The sequence below is a fragment of the Chiloscyllium plagiosum genome, unplaced genomic scaffold (genome assembly GCF_037043375.1).
Source record: "Chiloscyllium plagiosum isolate Xiang-an unplaced genomic scaffold, Cpla_swu_hap1 HiC_scaffold_49, whole genome shotgun sequence".
In the NCBI taxonomy this organism is placed as follows: Eukaryota; Metazoa; Chordata; class Chondrichthyes; order Orectolobiformes; family Hemiscylliidae; genus Chiloscyllium; species Chiloscyllium plagiosum.
The window spans coordinates 4,053,604-4,075,072 of NW_028270187.1; the positions used below are offsets into that span (position 1 = coordinate 4,053,604).

General features: G+C 44.3%; 2 protein-coding genes across 6 annotated transcripts in view; one reads left to right on the plus strand and one right to left on the minus strand.

Annotated features, from left to right (window-relative positions):
• The window catches only part of LOC148135401 (Fc receptor-like B), a 60,157-nt gene extending 52,436 nt beyond the window's left edge, over positions 1–7,721 (plus strand). For all 4 annotated transcript variants that reach the window (XM_087984642.1, XM_087984644.1, XM_087984643.1 and 1 more), the window contains 2 exons: positions 4,303–4,413; positions 7,036–7,721. In XM_087984642.1, the coding sequence (XP_087840768.1) occupies positions 4,303–4,413; positions 7,036–7,091 (167 nt within the window). In that variant the 3' untranslated portion in view covers positions 7,092–7,721. The remainder of the gene's footprint in view (positions 1–4,302; positions 4,414–7,035) is intronic.
• LOC148135402 (Fc receptor-like protein 2) overlaps positions 1–21,469 on the minus strand; it is a 106,294-nt gene that overhangs the window by 40,122 nt on the left and 44,703 nt on the right. The window lies entirely within an intron of this gene.

Consider the following 21,469-nt stretch of genomic DNA (forward strand, 5'->3'; position numbering starts at 1 on the left):
TCACCAAATACTGGCTAATATCCACCAGGGTTTACAAAATAAACATGTTGGTCATACTTTATGTCTGGTGGCTAGCATTGGATGCTGACATTGTTACTTTGGTGAGGACAAACATTGCCACCAGCAGGTCCCATCATTGGGTAAAACCTGGTTTCAACTATGTCAACTATGACGTCCTTTCATGAGCTCTATTCCTTTAATCATCATTTAAAATGCTTGGATGTGCATATAGTTCATTTGCAAAATACGGAAATAACGGTTGAAAAGTTGCAAGCATCTTTTGCAATCTACAGACCCCAAAGGTGTTGATCATAGATAAAGGGCCATTATTTACCAGCAGGGAATACGAGTATAAAGTTAAAAAGGAATTTTGCATGTAAGGATAGCTCCATAGCATCCACAGCCTGGAAGAAAGAGAAATTCAAACATTGAAGGCAGGTTTAAAGGAACAACCTATACCTTCACTCGATACCAACCTGTCTCAGTTCCTCTTTATTGTAGGACCACCCCTCACACAGCCCAGGGACAGCTCCAGCAGAGTTGCTAATGAAGACCAGGTTAAATCTGGTCTTCCTGGACATGGGGAAGGGTGAAATGGGAAGTGGAATGCCAAAGCGGGACACAAGACTCCTCTTGGTGATAGTTTTATTCAGAGGACGAAGGGTGGTGTTTAATCCACGGGAACGACCTGGTTGCTTTGATGTCAGGTCCTGTGACATGCAAAGTTCAAGTAAGTGAGGCGGTGCTGAACAAGCATATGCCCGATGTGAAAGCTGCAACCTTGCAAACAGAGGTAAAGGAAAATATACCCAGTCCCTCAGAATATCCGCCAAGGCTGTCCTAGCTCCCCCTCTACCTAGTGTCAAAAAGCACACTGCCAAAACCTGCAGTCTCCATGCCAATACTGCCTGAAAGAAAAAAAAAATTCGGCCGGTATACTCTGGGTGCAAGAGCCAGGCTGTGGTGCAGACACACCACCACTGCCCAGGCACAGTCCGAAGTTCTGGACCTGGTGTGAAAATGACATGGTGTGAAAAAGCTATAGGATGAAACACAGACCTATAGGTCAGCCAGGCGGATCTCATAGAAAATGAATTTCCTAATTGGAGTCTTAATCCTGGCCTGATCAGGGATTCCTGCTGGTAGATATAAGCAGGAACGTCAGTGGTTGTGCTTTCTGTAGGAGCCGACTCTGTGTTAGTAGTGTTTGGATCATGACTGTGCACATGTCAAAAAACGCTATCTTGTTAAGTTGATATTAATTTTGTGGAATTATTTTAAATGTTAGAGGTTATAAACACAAACTGCTGGAGAAACTCAGCGGGTCAGGCAGTATCTGTGGCGAGGCAGAAGCAGAATTAATGATCTGAATCCAGTGACCCTTCGTCAGAAGTGGACCTGCTGAGTTTTCCAGTAGTTTCTAATCTATACCAGTCTGTCTCGTCTTTCGTCATATTAAAAAGTTGCCACCTCAAATAGCAACACCCTGGTAAATCTTTAGCTGTATCCTGTCCCAAAGCTATCACACTTCTCTGAGAATGTGGATTCCAGAACTGCTCACAATATTCTTGCTTTGTGACCAAACGGGCATTTTGTACAGTTCCAGCATAACAGATAGATATCGTCGTATTAATTGATAATGTTGCAGAGAATATCTCTCGTACTGGTCAAGGAGTCAAAATGTGAACAGAGCAATATCTATTCAAACATATCAACTCCACGCAACAGCTAATGTTAATGCAGTTTGCAAATGCTGTTGGTGCCTTTAGCCTGAGCTGGGCACTGCGACGGTTAAAGCGCTTTTATTTCCTCCTTCAACTTCAGTCTGATTTAGTTCCCTCTCTTTCTCCTTAATCTCTCTCACTGTTTTAATGTCAGCATTGCCCTTAACGGGCATTGCTTTTTAATATATACTTAGCCACTCGGGTGTATTCTTTGTGATGGAAAAACTTATACATAATTAAGTCCATTCATAACAATGTCTTTTCCTACTGTGTCACTATATCTACAAATAGAGAAAACCACTACATACATTAACACGGGTGATTTGGGGGAAGAAAATAAAATAAAGAGTGCTTTGAGCCAAAAAGGCACAAGAGAGAAAGAAAAATGAAACATCACATCCCCCCTCCGCCCATGCCTCTTGTGATGCAGAGTACTGTCCCTTCCGCTGAACCAAGAGACCAGGATTCAAGACCCACGTGCTCCAGAAATGTTCAATAACAACTCTTAAAAGATTGGTTAGAAATAATGTGTAAATAAAATGAACCCCCTGCCCACTTCCATGCTTGGTTGTCATTGTGGCGAGAGCAATTGCTGTCTCCTACCGCTCTCAGTGCCTTTAGAGAGAGGTGAGCACTGCAATAGATACAATGCTTTATTCTCCCCCAAGTCCATTTTGGTTTGGCCACTTTCCCTACATCCTCCACACTTTTAATGGTTTTCATAGTCAGGTAAATGGCAAATTAGTGATTCACTGGAGGCGGCTCACAGATAGAAAAGAGGGGAGAAAAGAAAAAATGTAGGTTCGGAGATTTTGGTGGTTGGCAAGCTGTGTGTGATAGCATATCTGGGTTAAAAGAAAATTAAAAAATGAGACCGAGTTCTGGTAGTGCTTTGTCATTTTGAAAACAAAATGAAAGGCAGGGTGATTTGGTGATGGGAAAGTCATCCAGTTAATGTGTTAGTACTCAAAAGAGAAAATTCTGGAAAATCTCAGCAGGTCTGGCAGCATCTGTAAGGAGAGAAAAAAGCTGACGTTTCGAGTCGAGCTGACCCTTTTATCTAATGTGTTCGTACTTCTGGTTATAGAAAAAGAAAATGAAATCAGACCCAGTGTCACTCTTTTGCAGTTATGTTCATATCCGTGTGTCCTTAGAGAGGGAGCACACCGTGTCCATCATTCTCTCGATTTTTTTCTCTTACACCCCCTCTCACCTTTGATGGTTTATATTGCCCAGAATGGGCTTTGCTTGTCAATATCTAATTGGCTGGTTAACTCGTGGCAGTTTATGGATAAAAAGAAAGAAAACGTCATGGTGATTTGAAGGTGGAGGAAAATAATTTGTTTGGTTGTGTTCACCTCGAACCGCACTGGCCAGCCATCCCAACCCGATCCAGTCTCATTTGCTTGTATTAGGTCCCCATGCCCTCTAAACGTTTCCAAGCCACGTATCTATCCAAAGGCCTTTTAAATGTTATAATTGTTACCGCCTTCACCACTTCCACTGCAGCTCATGCTATATAAACACCACCCTCAATGAGAAACAATTGCCTCTCAGGTCCCTTTTACATATTTCCCCCTCACCTTAAACCTATCCCCTCTAGTTTGAGATTCTGCTCTCCTAGACCTCGGATACGGCCTGGCCTGCTGTGCTTTTCCACGTTGTTTGACTCTGATCTCCAGCATCGGCAGTCTTCACATTCTACTGAGGGGGAGGGCCTTGCCAATGCCCCTTATCTATGCCACTCGTGATTCTATAAACCTGCCTAATATCACCCCTCAATCTCCTACAATCCAGCAATAAAAAAATTCTGGCGTCAACTGCCACTGTGTGCAGTTCCAGTCTCCGCATTATAGGAAAGGTGTCATTACTTTGGTGGGGGGGGGGGGGAGTTTACAGAGGAGATTCACCTGGATGTTGCATGTGATGGAACATTTCAGCCATGAAGAGAGGGTGGGTTGTTTTCTTTGGAACAGAAAAGGTGGGAGGTTTGGTAAAGTTGTATAATATTGAGGGGCATGGATATGGGAATAGGAAGCAGCTGTTCCCCTTAGTCATAGGGCCAAAAACAAGGGGTGGTATCAACTTAATGTGAAAGACGAGAGTCTTAGACCAGATTTAAGGATCCGTTTATCACCCAGAGCACAATAATGTCCTAAATGCACTGCCTGGGAGGCAGGTAACCTCACGATCTTTAAGAAGTACACAAATATCAACTTAGTGTTTCTTCACTTTCAAGGAAATGGGCCTACAGTGGATATTTGGGCAGGAGTGTGCGTTTTGGTAGTACAAGCTTGATGGGGTGAATGGCCTCTTCTCTTTTTGTATGCATCTGGTTTCTAGAAATCCCTTCCACCCACCAATTCAGGCAAACCCTTACCCTCCCTTCCTTCTGTTTTGTGGAGAACATAGTTACATTCTTACACTTCCCTGCTGATCCGAACTCGTCGGCAAAGTTCCAAAGTTACTCGGATATTCAATGAGGAGTTTGGTGCTTCTCTGCTTTTCAATCATTTCTGTCAACATGGCCAGTTCCTGAACACACAGCAATCTAAACTGGGTTTTTCTCCTTGTGCAGAACGAGACCACACTGCTGTGACTTTGGTGCGTCCCTGCCTCAGTGTCTTCGTGCTCATTGTGATGGTGGTCATCATTGCCGAACATTTTAAAAACGGCTTTACACTGACAGGTAAAATTGTGATTATTGCTTTGGTTCTAAATCTTCAATGTTCCCTTACATTTGTTTCCATTTTCTGCCTTGGCATATTCACATAGTACACTGGCGGGCAGTAAGCTGAGCAGACAGTTTGTTAATACAGAATGATGCCAATACATAGGTTCGTTCCTCACACTGGCTGATGTTACCATGAAGGACTCCCCTTCTCCTGCTCATCCTGCGCCTGATGTGTAATGACCCTCAGATGAAAATCCAACCCCAACACTTCCCTTTCCCTCCCTCTCCCTCCAGCAAGACAGCAGCCCCATGATCCATTGGTAGTATGGCCTTTCCAAATGTCTTATAAATATTGTAGCTGTAACTACATCTACACTTTCCTTTGGCAGTTCCACCCTGATACCAATCACACTCTGTGTGAAAAAGTCACCCCCAAGTCTCTTTTAAATCTTGCACCTTTCTAATTCACCTTTGCCCTCTAGTTTTGAATTCCACTCCCTAGAGAAAATATCTTGGCTATTCCCCTTATCTATGTTCCTCACTTCTATCAGATCACCATACAACCTCTTCCGCTCAAGGGAAAGAGGTCCCAATGTACCAAGCCTCTTAGTCTCACTCATATCCTCCAGTCCGTGAAACATATTTGCAAATCATTACTGCACCCACTACAATTTAATAATATTCTTCCTATATACAGTACTCTAAAAGTGGCATGATCAACTATAACATCAAATAAGAAGCTTTGTTTTTTGTCCTATTGAATTTTCGAGTGTTACAGTTGCAATTGGAAATTGTGTATATTCTAGAGAGTGTGATATATTTTCTCTTTTAATCCATTTTCTACTCAATTATTTTTAGTTAGCTAAGTCTATCTAAACCTTTGATTTCTCATTCCTCCAACCATAATTTCAATGTTTGTCGCACTCCCTTCAATGATGAGCTCATCAGAATATCACCACATGGTTGAATATTGTTACACAATGGACTGTGGTGCCCAAATATTTTATCAGGGCAAATGCAAGAAATCCTCAAAAACAGATGAAAATATGTTATGCATTTCAGCAATTGAGCAGATGAAAACATAGCCCTATACTTTCTCTCTCCGAGACAATTGCACGGTCAAATTAACATCGAATTGCTAACTAATGTACACAAGGAGGTGGTGTTTTTGCTAGAATTATTAATCCAAAAACTCAGCTAATGTTCTGGGGAACCTGGGTTCAAATACCACTGCAGCAAATGGTAGAATTTGAATTCAATATAATGAGAAAATCTGGAATTAAAAATTGAAACCGCTATTATTGGAAAAAGATATCTGCTTCATTTATTCCCTTCAGGGAAGTAAATCTGCCATCCTTATCTGGTCTGGCCTGCATGTGGCTCCAGACCTACAGTAAGGTTGAGTCTGAGTTACCCTATCAAATGGTTTAACAAGCCAATCAGTTCAAAGGCAACAATGAATAGCCAATAATACTGGGCAGTTAGAGGCACCCACATCCCATGCGCTCATTTTCTGTGATAACATGCATAAGGTCACCCAGGTCTCTCTGCACTAAAACACTGCAGATTCTCTCCATTTAGAGAATGGCCCTTTTTAAAAATTTTCCAACGTCACACTTAACAACATCAAACCCTGTCTGCTAAATGTTGACCAAATCACCATTCACATCTTTCACCAAGTAAGGGGATCAAAATTGTACACCATAAGAGCCAAAATGTTTTTATGGCTGGTCATGATCAGATTCCAGTTAAAGTATCCCCATACTTTGGATAATGGAATAATCAGCACTAGTAACATTCACAGAATGTTAAGGGGAAATGGTTAGATTGTCAATAATCAGACATTTTAAAAAATCTCTTTACTAAATAACGATCTCATGGATGCTGAAGAAAAGTAGGAATACTGGTTAGCTTGCAATGCATGTCCTCAAATGCCTGAAGTGGATGGCTCCAGTTGTCAATTTATTTGATCAGACTGCTATCTTTATCAAACACCCCAATACCTACCTTACTCCTGACTGTATATTTACCCATTCACTAGCGGGTACATTCTCTGCTTCTATGGGCTTCAAAGTGAAGGGAAGGGATGACATTTGAAAACTGAGATGAGGAGGAATCTCGTCAGCCCGAGCGAGGGGTGAATCTGGGGAACACATTGCTGCAGAGAGCTGTGGAGACCAAGTCAGTGAGTGTTTTTAAGACAAAGAGAGATTCTGGAGAGAGCAGGGGATCAGGAGTTATGAGGAGTTGGCAAGAGAAAGGTTTCTCAAACTCAATCAGCTCCAATTGAATGGCAGAATCCATGATTTAAAAAGGCTTGATTCTGCTACTATATGTAATGGACTTACATTCTCATGGGTATTCATGTGACTCCTTCCCCAAAATAATTAGCTCTACACTGAATTTGCTTATTTGCTGCTTATTTATTTGCCTTTCATTTCAAGCCAATCCCTGTTCTATGATATAACCACAGCACATTCTCCATGTGTGTGCATTTTTAAATGTGCACGGACCCATAACCTGAGATCCATTCAGCAGATACTTTCACAATGTTTGCAGGATGCCCAGAAGCTAACATGTTGCCATGCATTCCATGTTATTATGGCAATAAAATGCTCTTTTATTAACTTTCCGCAGGGGAGCAAAAGGATCTGACAAAACACACTGTTCACGTCTCCACAACAGGAGTATAATGCTCGAAGTGGGAATCGATTCACTTGCTGTTTCTAATATTTCTTCAGAAGATGGATTACAAAGTGTGCTTTCTGCTAGTTGTTAATTACTGGTACCTTCTCCAAAGCTCCTCCCTCACTCTCCCCCATACACATTCAGGAAATGTGATCCAGCTTCAACAGCCCTGTGCGGTAAAGAATTCCACAGACTCACTACCCATGGACAGAAGGAATTCCTTCTCATCCCCAGCTTCACTGGGTGCCCACCATACCCCCTTATTCTGAGACGATGCCACTCTGGTCCCAGGCTCTCCCACACAAGCGGGAACAACCTCTTCTGCATCGATGCTGTAAAAGCCTTGAAGAATATTCCATTAAGGTCGCCTCCCCTTCTTGTAAACCCCAATGAAGACAGGCACAATCTACTCAAGATCGCCCTCATTAGACAATCCCTCCATACCCGGTTCAGCTGAGTAAACCTTCTGTGGGCTGCCTCCAAAGCTGGTCTAACCTTCCTCCGATTTGGGGCCTAACTTGTTCTCTGGATCCGAGCTGTAGTCTGACTAGTGTGTTGGCTGTATAGCTTTAGCAAACCTCCCACCTTTTATAGCCCATTTCCTTTGAAATAAAGACAATTTGTGTTCCCTGTAACCCACTGAATTTGCATGCTAGCTTTTTTTGTGATTCATAGATAAGGACTCCTCAAATCTCTCTGATCCGTAGCTTTCCACAGTCTTTCTCCATTCAAACAATACCAAATGGATGCTGTCTATACGGACTTTAGTGAGGCCTATGACAAGTTCCTTCATGGCAAGCTAGCCACAAAGCCTTATTGGATCAAAATTGGCTCGCTTCGAGGAAGCAGGGAGTGATGTTTGAAGGTTGATTCTCAGACTGGAGGCCTGTGATGTGTGGTGCACCACAGGTTTCGGTGCTGGGACGTTTATTATTTGTTATTTACATAAAGGATATAGATGTGAATGTACAAGGCATGCTTAATAAGTTGGTGGATGACACAAAATTAGGATATAAATGTGGTTGACAGCATGAAAGTTTATCAAACATTATAGAGAAATCTGGATCAGATGGGGAAGTATGCTGTGGATTGGCAAAGTCAAAAATCCTGTTGTCTCCTCCTCAAAGTTATTCAGTGTTCTGGCGTTCCCCCCACAAACTCTGGGGAGGGCGGACGGGAGAATTTCTACAGATTCACACCCCCCTTCTCCCACCCACCTTCAGAAAAGCCATTCAACCGTATCTCTGTTTTCAGTCTGCTCAGCCCTTTATCCTGAACTAATGCCCTGTCATTCGAGATTATCCCACAGGAGGAAACATCCTCTCTCCATCTTCTTTGTCTATCCCACCTCACCCTTTCACATCTTATATCCCACATTTGGATCTCCTCTCATTCTTCTAAACTACAGAGAGTATATGTTGAAACCGTTTAATCTCTCCACATAAGACAAACCCCAGTAATCGATTGTGCGAATCTCTGCAGAATTGCCTCCAATGCAATTACATCCTTCCTCAAGTAAGTGGACCAAACCACCATGCAGCACTCCAGATGAGGAAACCCTAATGCCTTGTATAGTTGCAGCAACATTTCCCTACTCATTTACACCATTCTTTCAGCAATTGCCAATTGCCTTCCTTATTACCTGCTGTCCTTACATGCCAACTTTCTAAGTTTCATGCACAAGGACACCCGGATCCCTCTGCACTGTCTCACTCTGAAGTTTCTCGCCTACTTGAATAATAAGTTGCATTTCTATTCCTTTAACCACAATGGTCAACCTCATACCTACCTGCATCAAACGTCAAATATTATCGCCATCACCTAACCTATTTGGATCCATTTGGAAGTGTTTTAGTTCTACCTTGCAGATTATGTTTTCCCAACTATTTTAGTGTCAGTTACACATTTGCCTGGAGTACCTTCTATTCCTGCGCCCAAATCATGAATGCAGATTATAAATAGTTGGAGACAAAGACAAACAAAGGGTTTGCGCTCATTATATCCCACTCAAACAGAAAAACAAAGGATCCATTTATCCTGACTCTGTTGACTAGCCAATCCGCTATCTAAACAAATGTTATTCCCTGAATTTTATGAGAATATTATTTCCGAAGTGAGTCACACAGTTTGATTGATTTAATTCCCATGAAATCTAGAGGAAAATTCTAGCTGATCACAGCATGGTTCTGTCTCTGATATCCATTGCTGGCTATAGTGCTTATGGTTTTACCCATCACTCAGGTTAAACTGTCTCTATATTGACATGAAATTGGACAATGTTGAATCCTCAAAATGTCCCTGATACTCCCAATTTCGATGGCAAGCTGACTGGTCTATAATGCCCAATGGATTTTGTCTGCATAGATTTTGACAAGGCCCTGCATGGCAGGTAAGTAACAAAGGTTAGGTCGCAAGGGATCCCTGAAAACTTTACTAATTGGATTCAATATTGGCCTCAATTCGAGGAAGCAGAGAGTGATGGTTGAAGGTTTGTTTCCCTCGGACTGGAACTCTGTGACTAGTGGTACGTCACAGGGGTCCGTACTAGGACCTTTAATATTTGTTATTCAAATAAATGATCTGGATGCGAATTCTACAAGGCATGATTAGGAAGTTGGTGGATAATACAACATTACAATGTATTGATGATAGCAAGGAAGAGGTTATCAACAATTACAGAGGGATCTTGATCAGATGAGGAAGTGGGCTGTGGATTGACAAATGCAATTCAGTACAGATAAGTGTGAGGTGTAACCGTTTAGAAAGTCAAACCAATTTAGGAAATATAAAGGTCCAGAGACGTGAGTGGAACAGAGGATTCTAGGAGTACAAACACATAATTTGTTGAAGGCAACGTAATAGGGCGACAAGGTGGTTAAGAAGGCATTTAGCATGTTGGCCTTCATTGGCTGAGACATTGAACAAAGGAGTTGGGACTTTATGTTACAGTTGTATAAATCGTTGGTGAGGCCGCAATTGTAGTATTGTGTACAGTTTTGATCACTCTGTAATAAGAAAACGCGGTTAAACCGGCAAGAGTGCAAAGAAGATTTATGAGGATGTTGCCAGGGCGAGTAGGTTTGCGTTGGAAGAAGAGCTTGTCCAGGATAGGACTTTGTTCCTTGGAACATGGGAGAATGAGAGGTGATCATATTGAAGTGTTTAAATCAACACACGTACGGACGGGTTGAAATCAGATTGTCTTTTTTCCCCAGGGATGAGGAAATGAAAACAAGAGGGCACAGATTTAAGGTGAGGGGGAAAGATTTAAGAAGGATCTGAGAGGCAACTTTTTCTCATTGACAATGGTGCGTATATGGAATGGACTGGCAGAGAAAATGGTTGAGGCAGGTACAATAGTAACATTTAAAAAAAAGACATTTGGATAAGTGCATGGTTTAAAGGGATGTGGACCAAGTGAGGGCAATTGTAACTAGATTAGTGGGAACCATAGTTGACATGGACCAGTTTAGGGCGAAGCACCTCTTTCCCTGCTGTATTACTGGATGATCCTACATCCCTTTTTAAACAATAAGGTTGCAACATCAACCATCTAATATGCAGGCACTATCCCAGCATCTGTAGCATCCTGGAACATAGTCACCAATGTGTCAATTCTAAGGCTACTTCCTTAACCACTCTGGGGTAAGATTGTCAGGTCCTGAGGATCGATCTCCATTTTTACCCATCAATTTCCCCAGCAATCTAATGTTACTTCCTCCCTCTCACCACCCTCTGTGTTCCCCATCATTTCCAGTACAGTTTTAACACTGTCCTGTGTTATGAAGTTTGAAGACAATTCCTGTACCTTGAAGAGAGAGAATGTTGTTCTGAACTAAGAGATTACAAACCCTTGTATCAAACTGGATGGGACTCCCAGAGTATACTGGAAAATTGAAAATAAATATCATTTGACTGTGAAATGGATACCTGAGTTTTGTTTGCGGTTTTGACAACAATTCAAATTTAACCAATCAGTTTAAGTTATGCCACTGGATACCAAAACCATATCGAGTTTGATCTTATTGTTTTGCCAACATCGACCAAGTAAGACAATCCGATGTTGGGTGATATAAGACTGGAGACATTTTGAAATTGACCAGAGAGCAACTGCCATAGGGAGAGAAACGACCAGAAAATTAACTGCCTTTCTCACATCGTACTCTTAAAGAAATCAGAAAAAGAAACTCTATCAAAAGTGCCTTTTGATGTAAAGTTTATTCACAATGAAAAGAAAGAAGATGACCCAGGGAGCTCAGCAGCTGGCAAACTAAGACATGGGGGGAAGACAGAGACCGTGAGGCCTTGAGATTAAGCTAATGCAATGTGAAATAAATGTGTGAGTGGAACAACATTTTTTTCTCCAGAGTTGAAGCGAGATATTAAATAGCTAAGAAAAGGGGCGCTTGGATTTGTAAATAGTTAGATTACTTACAGTGTGGAAACAGGCCCTTCGGGCCAACAAGTCCACACCGACCCGCCAAAGCGCACCCACCCAGACCCATTCCCCTACATTTACCCCTGCACCTAACACTACAGGCAATTTTAGCATGGCCAATTCACCTAACCTGCACAGTTTTGGAGTGTGGGAGGAAACCAGAGCACCCAGAGGAAACCCACGCAGACACGGGGAGAATGTGCAAACTCCACACAGTCGGTCGCCTGAGGCCGGAATTGAACCCGGGTCTCTGGCGCTGTGAGGCAGCAGTGCTAACCACTGTGCCACCGTGCCGCCCACAAGTTGTTGTTTAGTGTTCAGTATTAGAGTTATGAAAATAAATTGTTATTCTTCTTTAAATTATGGGTGGCACGGTGGCACAGTGGTTAGTATTGCTGCCTCACAGCACCAGAGACCCCCGTTCAATTCCTGCGTCAGGCATCTCTCTGTGTGGAGTTTGCATATTCTCCCCGTGTCTGCGTGGGTTTCCTCCGGGTGCTCCGGTTTCCTCCCACAATCCAAAAATGTGCAGGTTAGGTGAATTGGCCACGCTAAATTGCCCGTAGTGTTAGGTGAAGGGGTAAATGAAGGGGAATGGGTCTGGGTGGGTTGCACTTCGTCGGGTCGGTGTGGACTTGTTGAGCTAAAGGGCCTGTTTCCACACTGTAAGTAATCTAAAAAGTCATCTAATCTAAATAGTAGAAATTAGGAATTCTCTATCACTCACTCGCATTTTAATAGATTAAGAGCCAAGGTGAGCTTTTCTGGGTGCCTGGTTTTAATTAACAGAGGACTTATTTGGGCCATAGGGCCTATTTCCATGCTGCATTACTCTATGACTCTACTTCCCTTTTTAAATAGTAAGGATGCACCAGCAACCGTCTAATCCATAGGCACTGTCCCACAGTCTGTTGGATCCTTGATCACTATCACCAATGCAACCACTAATTCTAAGACCTCTTCCTTAACCACTCTGAGATGTAGATTGTCAGGTCCTGAACATCGATCTCCCTTGCATCCCATCAATTTCCCCAGCAATATTCCTTTATTTCCTCCCTCTCAACAACTTTTGTGTTCCCCATCATTTCCAGCACAGTTTTTATCTCCTGTATGAAGATAGAAATGAAGTATAATTTAGTTCATCAGCCGTTTCTTTGTTGCTCAGTGTAAATTCTCTTGTTTCTGACTGCAAGGGACTTAGATTGGTTTTCAGATTTTTTTTCTCTTTTCATATTTGCAGAAGCTTTTACCGTCAGTTCTTATGTTCCCTGCAATCCTGCACTCATACTCTAGTTGCCTCTTGGCACCTAATCTTTTGGTGCTCCTTCGGTAACTTCTGAACAGTTCCTCATCTTCAATGCTATTGTTTCTTTTCTTGCTAATTTGAATGACTTTTTTGTATCTAATGCGTTCTGAAACTTCCTCTGTAAGCCATAGTTTGGCCACTGTTCTCGTTGCACTTAAATCAGGTTGGAATAAATAATTTGATAGTTAACCCATTCATTTGCTGAATGTCCACCCAATCTCATTCTTTTCAGTAACATTTCCCAATCCATCATAGCCTACTCATGCCTCGTACCATCATAGTTTTCCTTATTAAGATTCAGGAAACTAGCCTCAAAATCTCACTCTCAATCCTAACGAAAAATGCTGTCATATTATGAATGTTCATCCCAAGGCATATCTCATTCCAGCAAAAAGCAATCTAAATACATAAAGCTATTCAGTCTATATCCAGGCTTTCAAACTGTTTATGGATGGAATGGTGTCAGAAGTACCTTCCAGTTAATGTATTAACATCAGATGTAGAGACGAAAATGCGTCAGTCAATTGCTACTGAAATAACTCCACTGAGGCTGGTGGTCAGTCAAGTCACCCTTTATTTACATGTGTACAGTACATTGACACAGCTAGCTCAGAATTGGCTTTGAGATTGAACTGCTGCCACTCCCGTTTATATCTTTCGGCCAGGACTCTCTGATTGGACCTGGTTAATAGCCCCAATCAGGGAACTCATATTCTATGTGTTCCACCCGGCTGTCATTGTCACATTTACTCCAATTTGAAGCAGATATCCAAGCAACAGACATTGAAAATGATTAATCAAAATCCTATGGTTTACATCACAAAACCTGGTTTCAACTATGTCAACTATGACGTCCTTTCATGAGCTCTATTCCTTTAATCATCATGTGACCCAGCTTATGGTGAGGCCCAGCATGGCATGTGGCTTAGTATATGGTATGGCCCAGTTTGGGATGTGGTCTAGTTCAGGGTGAGGCTAAGCTTCAGATGTGGCACAATTTAGACTGAAGAAGGCCTTATGCCCCGAAACGTCGATTCTCCTGCTCCTCGGATGCTGCCTGGCCTGCTGTGTTTTTCCAGCACCACATTTTTTCAATTTAGACTGAGGCCCAGTTTCGGATGAGGACAAATATAGAACATGACCCAGTTGCAACATCAACTCTGCTGCTCCTGGGATGCTACCTGAATGGCTGTGCTTTTCTAGCACCACTCTTTTGACAGTTTAGAATGAGGGCAAGTTGAGGATGAGGCCAAGTTTGGGATGAGGCCAAGTGTAAAGGGTTTCCAAGTTTAGGAGCCTAGCACAGTTTAGAATGATGCCCATTTATAGGATGTGGCCCAGATTAGAATTGGGCCCAGTTTAGGACAGAGCTCAGTTTAAGATGAGGCCCAGTTTAAGTTGAGGCCCAGTTTAGGATGAGGCCTCATTTGGGATCAGGCCCAATTTTGGATGTTGCACAGTTTAGGATGTAGCTAGGTTTATGGAATGTCCCATTTTTGGAATGTGGCCCAGTCTAGTTTAACGCTCAATTTAAGATGTCACCCAGCTTATAATGAGGCCCAGCTTAGGATGAGGTCCAGGACAATATATGGTCCAATTTACAATGAGACCTAGAGTGACTTCTAGCCTAATTGAGCTGCTGCCTGAACTGCTGTGCTCTTCCAGCACCACTAATCCAGAATCTGGTTTCCAGCATCTGCAGTCATTGTTTTTACTTCGTTGATTTTAACCCTACTGTGAATCGTCTTGCAAGGATGCCTGCCTTGAAGATGTTTTCGTCCTCTCTCTACAAGAATCTCAGGAGTCCCTCTCCCACTGCAACTCCCAGGTCATTTCCTCTGCCCTGTCCTGAAACAAACTCGCAGCACTATCCCCCTGACTTGTCCTACCTGCCTATCTTCTTTTCCACTTATCCACTCCACCCTCCCCATGCCCCCGACCTATCATCTTCATCCCCTCCCCCACTCACCTATTGTACTCTATGCTACTTTCTCCCCACCTCCACCCTCCTCTAGCTTATCTCTCCACGCTTCAGGCTCTCTGCCTTTATTCCTGATGAAGGGCTTTTGCCCGCAACATCAATTTTACTGCTCCTCAGATGCTGCCTGAACTGCTGGGCTCTTCCAGCACCACTAATCCAGAATCTGGTTTCCAGCATCTGCAGTCATTGTTTTTACCTAATTGATTTTAACCCTACTGTGAATCCTCTTGCAAGGATGCCTGCCTTGAAGAAGTTTTCCTACTCTCTCTACAAGAATCTCAGGGAGTCTCTCTCCCACTGCAACTCCCAGGTCATTTCCTCTGCCCTGAAGCTCTTCAACCATGTCCTGAAACAAACTCGCAGCACTGTCCCTATGACTTGTCCTAACTTGTCCTACCTGCCTATCTTCTTTTCCACCTATCCACTCCACCCTCCCCCCGCAAGGTTATGATCTGGAAAAAAAACCCATGAGACTCATCTTAGGGTGATGCGCAGTTTGGTATGTGCCCAGGTTAGGGTGAGGCCCAGTTGGTATGTGATCGAGTTCAGAATGATGCTCAGTTTGGGATTTGACCCAGTTTCGGTGAGGACCAGTTTGGGATGTGGCTCAGTTTAGGCTGAGGCACAGTTTGTGATGTTGCTCAGGTTAGGGGGAGGCCAATTTGGGCTGTGGTTCAGTTTAGGGTTGAAGCCCAGTTTGGGAGGTGGCCCAGTTTATGGTGAGGCCCAGTTTGCAATGTGGGCCAGTTTAGGGTTGTGCCCAATTTGGGATGTGGCACAGTTTAGATTGATTCTTAGTTGGGATTTGGCCCAGTTTAGGGTGACGCCCACATTTGATTGTGGCTCAGCTTAGGCTGGAGCTCAGTTTGAGATGTGGGCCACATTAGGGTGATGCCCACTTTTGGATTTGGCCCTGTTTAGGGTGAGGCCCAGTTTTGGATGTGGCCCAATTTAGGTTGAGTCTGAGTTTTGGATGTGGCCCAGTTTTGGGTGAGGCCGACTTTAGGATGTGGCACAGTTTATTGCAAGGCCTAGTTTGGGATGTGGCCTAGTTTAGTGTGAGGCCTAGTTTTGGGTGAGGCCCAGTTTAGGCTGAAGTGCAGATTAGGATCTGAAAAAAATAAGGTGAGGCTCATCTTCAAGTGACGCCCAGTTTGAAATGTGGTCCAGTTTAGAGTGAGTCCAAGTTTGGTACATGACCTATATCAGAGTAAGACCCAGTTTTGGATTTGGCCCTGTTTGGGATGAAGTCCAATTTGGGATGTGGTACAAATTAGGCTGAGGCTCAGTTTGGGATGTGGCCTAGTTCAGGGTAAGGCCCAGGTTGGGATGTGGCCCAGGTTATGGTGTTGCACATTTTGGGGTCTGGCCCAGTGTAGTGTGTCGCCCAGGTTGGAAAGTGGTCCACTTTAGGATGAGGCCCAATTTGGGATGAGGCCTAGATTATGGTGCTGCCCAGTTTGAAATGTGGCCCAGTTCAGGCTGAGGTCCAGTTTGGGAAGTAGCCCAGTTTAAGGTGATGCTCTGTTTGTGATGTGGCCCAGTATAGGATGATGCCCAGTTTGGGATGTGGCCCAGTTTAGGATGATGCCCACTTTGAGATGTAACCCAGTTTAGCTTGATGCTCAGTTGGAATGTGGCCCAGTTTAGGGTGAGGCCCACATTGGGTTGTGGCCCAGTTCAGGGTGAGGCCTAGTTGTGAAATGGCCCAGTTAAGGTAAGGCTGAGTTTGCAATGTAGCCTTGTTTAGGTTTAGGCTGACTTTGTGGTGTGGCCCACAATAGGGTGAGGCCCAATTTGTGATGTGGCCCCATTTAGGGTAGGGACCAGTTTGGATGCGGCCCAATTTAGGGTGAGGCACAGATTGGGATGTGGCATAGTTTAGGTTGAGGCTCAGTTTGGATTGTGCCACAGTGAGGCCCAGTTTGAGATGTGCGCCAGTTTAGGGTTATGCCAAGTTTGGTATGTGGCATAGTATAGGGCGAGACCCAGTTTGGAATGTGGCCCAGTTTAGGGAGAGGCCGAGTTTGAGATGTCACCCAGCTTAGGTTTACATGCAGTTTGGAATAAAGAGCAGTTCTGGCTGAGGCCCAGTTTTGGATGTTGCCAATTTTATGGTGATGCCTAGTTTGGGATGTGGCCCCTGTTTAGGGTGATGCTAACTTTAGGATGTGGCACAGTTTATTGTACGGCCTAGTTTGGGTTGTGGCCCAGTTTAGTGTGAGGCCCAGTTTGAGATGTGGCCCAGTTTAGGATTATGCCCAATTTGGAAAAAGACACACACAGTCTGAGTCCCAGTTTTGGATGTGGCCGAGTTCAGGATGAGGCTCAGATTTGGATGTAGCCCAGTTTAGGCTGAAGTGCAGTTTAGGATGAGCCCAGTTTAAATGAGGTCTAGACTTTTGAATAAGCCCGAATTTTGGTTGTGGCAAGGATAATGTTGAGTCCCATTTTAGGAAGGGGCACAGTCTAGGATGAGGCTCAGTTTAGGGATGTCACCCAGCTGAGAATGAAGCCCAGTTCAGGATGAGGACCAGTGTAATATATGGCCAAGTTTAAGATGATTCCCAGTGAGATCTGGCCTAGCTAGGATTGACACCTAGTTTAGGATGAGGTCCAGTTTAGGATGAGGTCCAGTGTATGATGGGGCCACGTTTCCAATGTGTAAAAACTTTGGTTGAGGCTCACCTTAGAGTTAAAGTGAGATAAGCCCAGTTTGGGATGTGGCCCAGTTTAGGGTGAGGTCCAGATTGGGATGTGGCACCGTTTAGGTTGTGGCTCAGTTTGTATTGTGGCACAGTGAGGGTGAGGCTCAGTTTGGGATGTGACCCAGTTTAGGGTGATTCCCAGTTTGGGATGTGGCCTAGTTTAGGGTGTGGCTCAGTTTGAGATGTAGCCCAGTCTAGCATGAGGCTCAATGTATGATGACACTTAGCAAAGAATGAGGCCCAGTTTAGGATGAGGCCCAGTGTAATATCTGGCCCAGTTTTGGATGATTCCCAGTGGGACTTCTGGCCTAGTTTAGAATAAGGCCCAGTATAGGAAGAGGTACAGTTTAGGATGAGGTCCAGTATACAATGGAGCGATGTGGCCAAGTTTACGATCTGAAAAAAATAGGGTGAGGCTCATCTTCAAGTTACGCCCAGTTTGGATTGTGTCCCAGTTTAGGGTGAGTCCAACTTTGGTGCATGGTCTAGTTGAGGGTAAGACCCAGTTTAGGATTTTGCCGAGTTTGGGGTAAAGCCCAGTTTGCGATTTGGCAAAATTTAGGTTGAGGCTCGGTTTGGGATGTGGCCTAGTTCAGGGTGAGGCTTACGGTGATTACGGTGTTGCCCATTTTGGGGTGTGGTCCAGTGTAGTGTGTCGCCCAGGTTGGAATATGGTCCAGTTTATGGTGAGGCCCACTTTGGGATAAGGCCTAGCTTATGGTGCTGCCCAGTTTGAAATGTGGCCCAGCTCAGGCTGAGGACCAGATTGGGAAGTAGTCCAGTTTAAGGTGATGCTCAGTTTGGGATGTGACCTAGTACAGGGTGATGGCCAGTTTGGAATGTGTTCCCATTTAGGGTGATGCCCAGTTTGGGACGTGGCCCAGTATAGGCTGAGACCCACATTCCGTTGTGGCCCTGTTCTGTGTGAGGCCCAGTTGGGCAATGGCCCAGTTTAAGTTAAGGCCCAGTTTGCAATGGGGCATTGTTTAGGTTGAGGCTGACTTTGTGATGTGGCCCAGGATAGGATGAGGCCCAATTTGTGATGCGGCCCAGTTTAGGGTAAGGACCAGTTTGTGATGCGGCCCAGTTTAGGGTTTGGCCCAGATTGGGATGTGGCACAGGTTAAGTTGAGGCTCAATTTGGATTGTGGTACATTTAAGGGTGAGACCCAGTTTGAGATGTGGTCCAGTTTAGGGTTATGCCAAGTTTGGTATGTGGTACAGTACAGAGTGAGGCCTAGTTTGGAATGTAGCACAGTTTAGGGGGAGGCCAAGTTTCAGATGTCACACAGCTTAGGTTTATACCCAGTTTGGAATAAAGACTAGTTCAGGCTAAGGCCCAGTTTTGGATATTGCCAATTTTATGGTGATGTCCGGTTTGGGATGTGTCTCAGTTTAGGATGATGCGCAGTTTAGGCTGCGGCTCCGTATAGTGTGAGGTCCAGTTTGGGAATGTGACCGAGGTTTGGCTAAGGCCAAGTTTAGGATGAGGCCCAGTTTAAGTTGACGCCCAGTTTGGGATGAGGCCCAGTGAAATATCTGGCCAAATTTAGGATAAAGCCCAGTGTGACATCTGGCCTCGATTAAAATGAGGCTGAGTTTATGATGAGGTCCAGTTTATGATGGGGCCCACTTTACGATGGGCCATGTTTATAATCTGAAAACACTTAGGGTGAGGCTCACCTTAGAGTGACGCCCAATTTGGAATGTGGCCCAGTTTACGGTGAGGCCCAGTTTAGGATATGGCCTAGTTCAGAGTGCGGACCAGTTTCAGATGTGACCTAGTTCAGGATGAGGCTCAGTTTCAAATGTGGCCCAGTTTAAGCTGAAGCCCAGTTTCTGATGAATACAAGTATAGGACATGACCCCCATCGAAAGGTATACTCTGCTGCTCCTCAGATGCTGCTTGAATGGCTATGCTTTTGCAGCACAATACTTTTGACAATTTAGGATGAGGCCTAGTTTGGAATGTGGCCGAGTATAAAATGTCTCCAAGTTTAGGATGTTATCACAGTTTAGAATGAGGCCCAGTTTAGGATGTATTCCATATTTGAATAGGGCCCAGTTTAGGATAGGGACCAGTTTAAGATGAGGCCCAGTTTAAGATGAGGTCCAGTTTGCGATGAGCCCTAGTTTTGGATAAGTCACAGTTGTGGATGAGGCCCAATTTAGGATGTAACTAGGTTTATGGAATATCCCAGTTTAGTTTGAGGTCCAGTTTGGGAATTGGCCCAGTTTTGTCATTCCCAGTTTGGGATGTGGCCTAGTTTAGGATGTGGCTCAATTTATGATGACACCTAGCAAAGAATGAGGGCCAGTTTAGGATGAGGTCCAGTACAATATCTGGCCCAGTTTAGGATGATTCCCCGTGGGACTTCTTGCCTAGTTTAGAATAAGGCCCAGTATATTAAAAGGTCCAGTTTAGGATGAGTTCCAGTGTACAATGGATCGATGTGGCCACGTTTATGATCTGAAAAAAGTAGGGTGTGTTTCATCTTCAAGTAATGCCATTTAGCTTGATGCTCAATTGTGATGTGGCCCAGTTTAAGGTGAGGCCCACATTGGGTAGTGGCCCAGTTGAGGGTGAGGCCAAGTTGGGAAATGGCCCAGTTAAAAGGTAAGGCCCAGTTTGCAATGTGGCATTGTTCAGGTTGAGGCTGAGTTTGTGATATATCCCAGGTTAGGGTGAGGCCCATTTTGTGACTTGGCCCAATTTAGGGTAAGGACCAGTTTGGGATGCGGCCCAGATTAGGGTGAGGTCCAGATTGGGATGTGGCACAGTTTAGGTTGTGGCTCAGTTTGCATTGTGGCACAGTTAGTGTGGGGCCCAATTTGGGATGTGGCCCAGTTTAGGGTGATCCCCAGTTTGGGATGTGGCCTAACTTAGGATGTGGCTCAGTTTGAGATGTGGCCCAGTCTAGCATGTGGCTCAATTTATGATGACACCCAGCAAAGAATGAGGTCCAGTTTAGGATGAGGCACAGGGTAATATCTGGCCCACTGTAGGATGATTCCCAGTGGGACTTCTGGCCTAGTTTAGAGTAAGGCCCAGTATAGGAAGAGATCCAGTTTGGGATGAGATCCAGTTTAGTGTGAGTCCAAGTTTGGTACATGGCCTATTTCAGGGTAAGGCCCAGTTTGGAATTTTGTCCTGTTTGGGAAGAAGCCCAGTTTGGAATATGGCACAATTTAGGCTGAGGCTCAGTTTGGGATGTGGCCAAGTTTAGGTTGAGGCCCACGTGGGATGTGGCCCAGTTTAGGGTAAGGCCCAGTTTGAGATATGTCGCAGTCATGGGTGAGGCCCAGTTTGGAATGTGGCCCTGTTTAATGTGAGGCCTAGTTGGGGATGTGGCTCAGCTTAGGGTTATGCCCAGTTTGGAACAAAGACATATTCAGTCTGTGGCCCAGTGTTGGATGTGGCCTAGTTCAGGGTGAGGCTCAGTTTCGGATGTGGCCCAGTTTACGATGATGTCTAGTTTAGGATGAGGCCCACTTTGGGATGAGACCCAATTTTGGATGAGGCCCAGTGTAATATATGGCCTAGTTAAAAATGAGGCCCAGTTTAGAATGAGATCCAGTTTACGATGGGGCCCACTTTACAATGGGGCCAAGTTTGCAACATGAAGAAACTCTGGATGAGGCTCACCATAGAGTTCGGCCCAGTTTGGAATGTGACCCAGTTAAGAGTGAGGCCCAGTTTGGGATGTGGCTTAGTTCAGGTGATGCCCATTTTGGGATGTGGCCTAGTTTAGGTTGAGGCCCAATTTCCGATGTGAACCTGTTTAGGGTGAGGCCCATTTTGGGATGTGGCCTAAATCAGGTGAGGCCCAGTTTAGGATGAGGCCCAATTTGTGATGCAGCCCAAATTAGTGTGAGACCCAGTTTGGGATTTGGTAGTTTAGGATGAGACCCAGTTTGGGACGTGACCCAACTTATGTTGAGTCCCAGTTT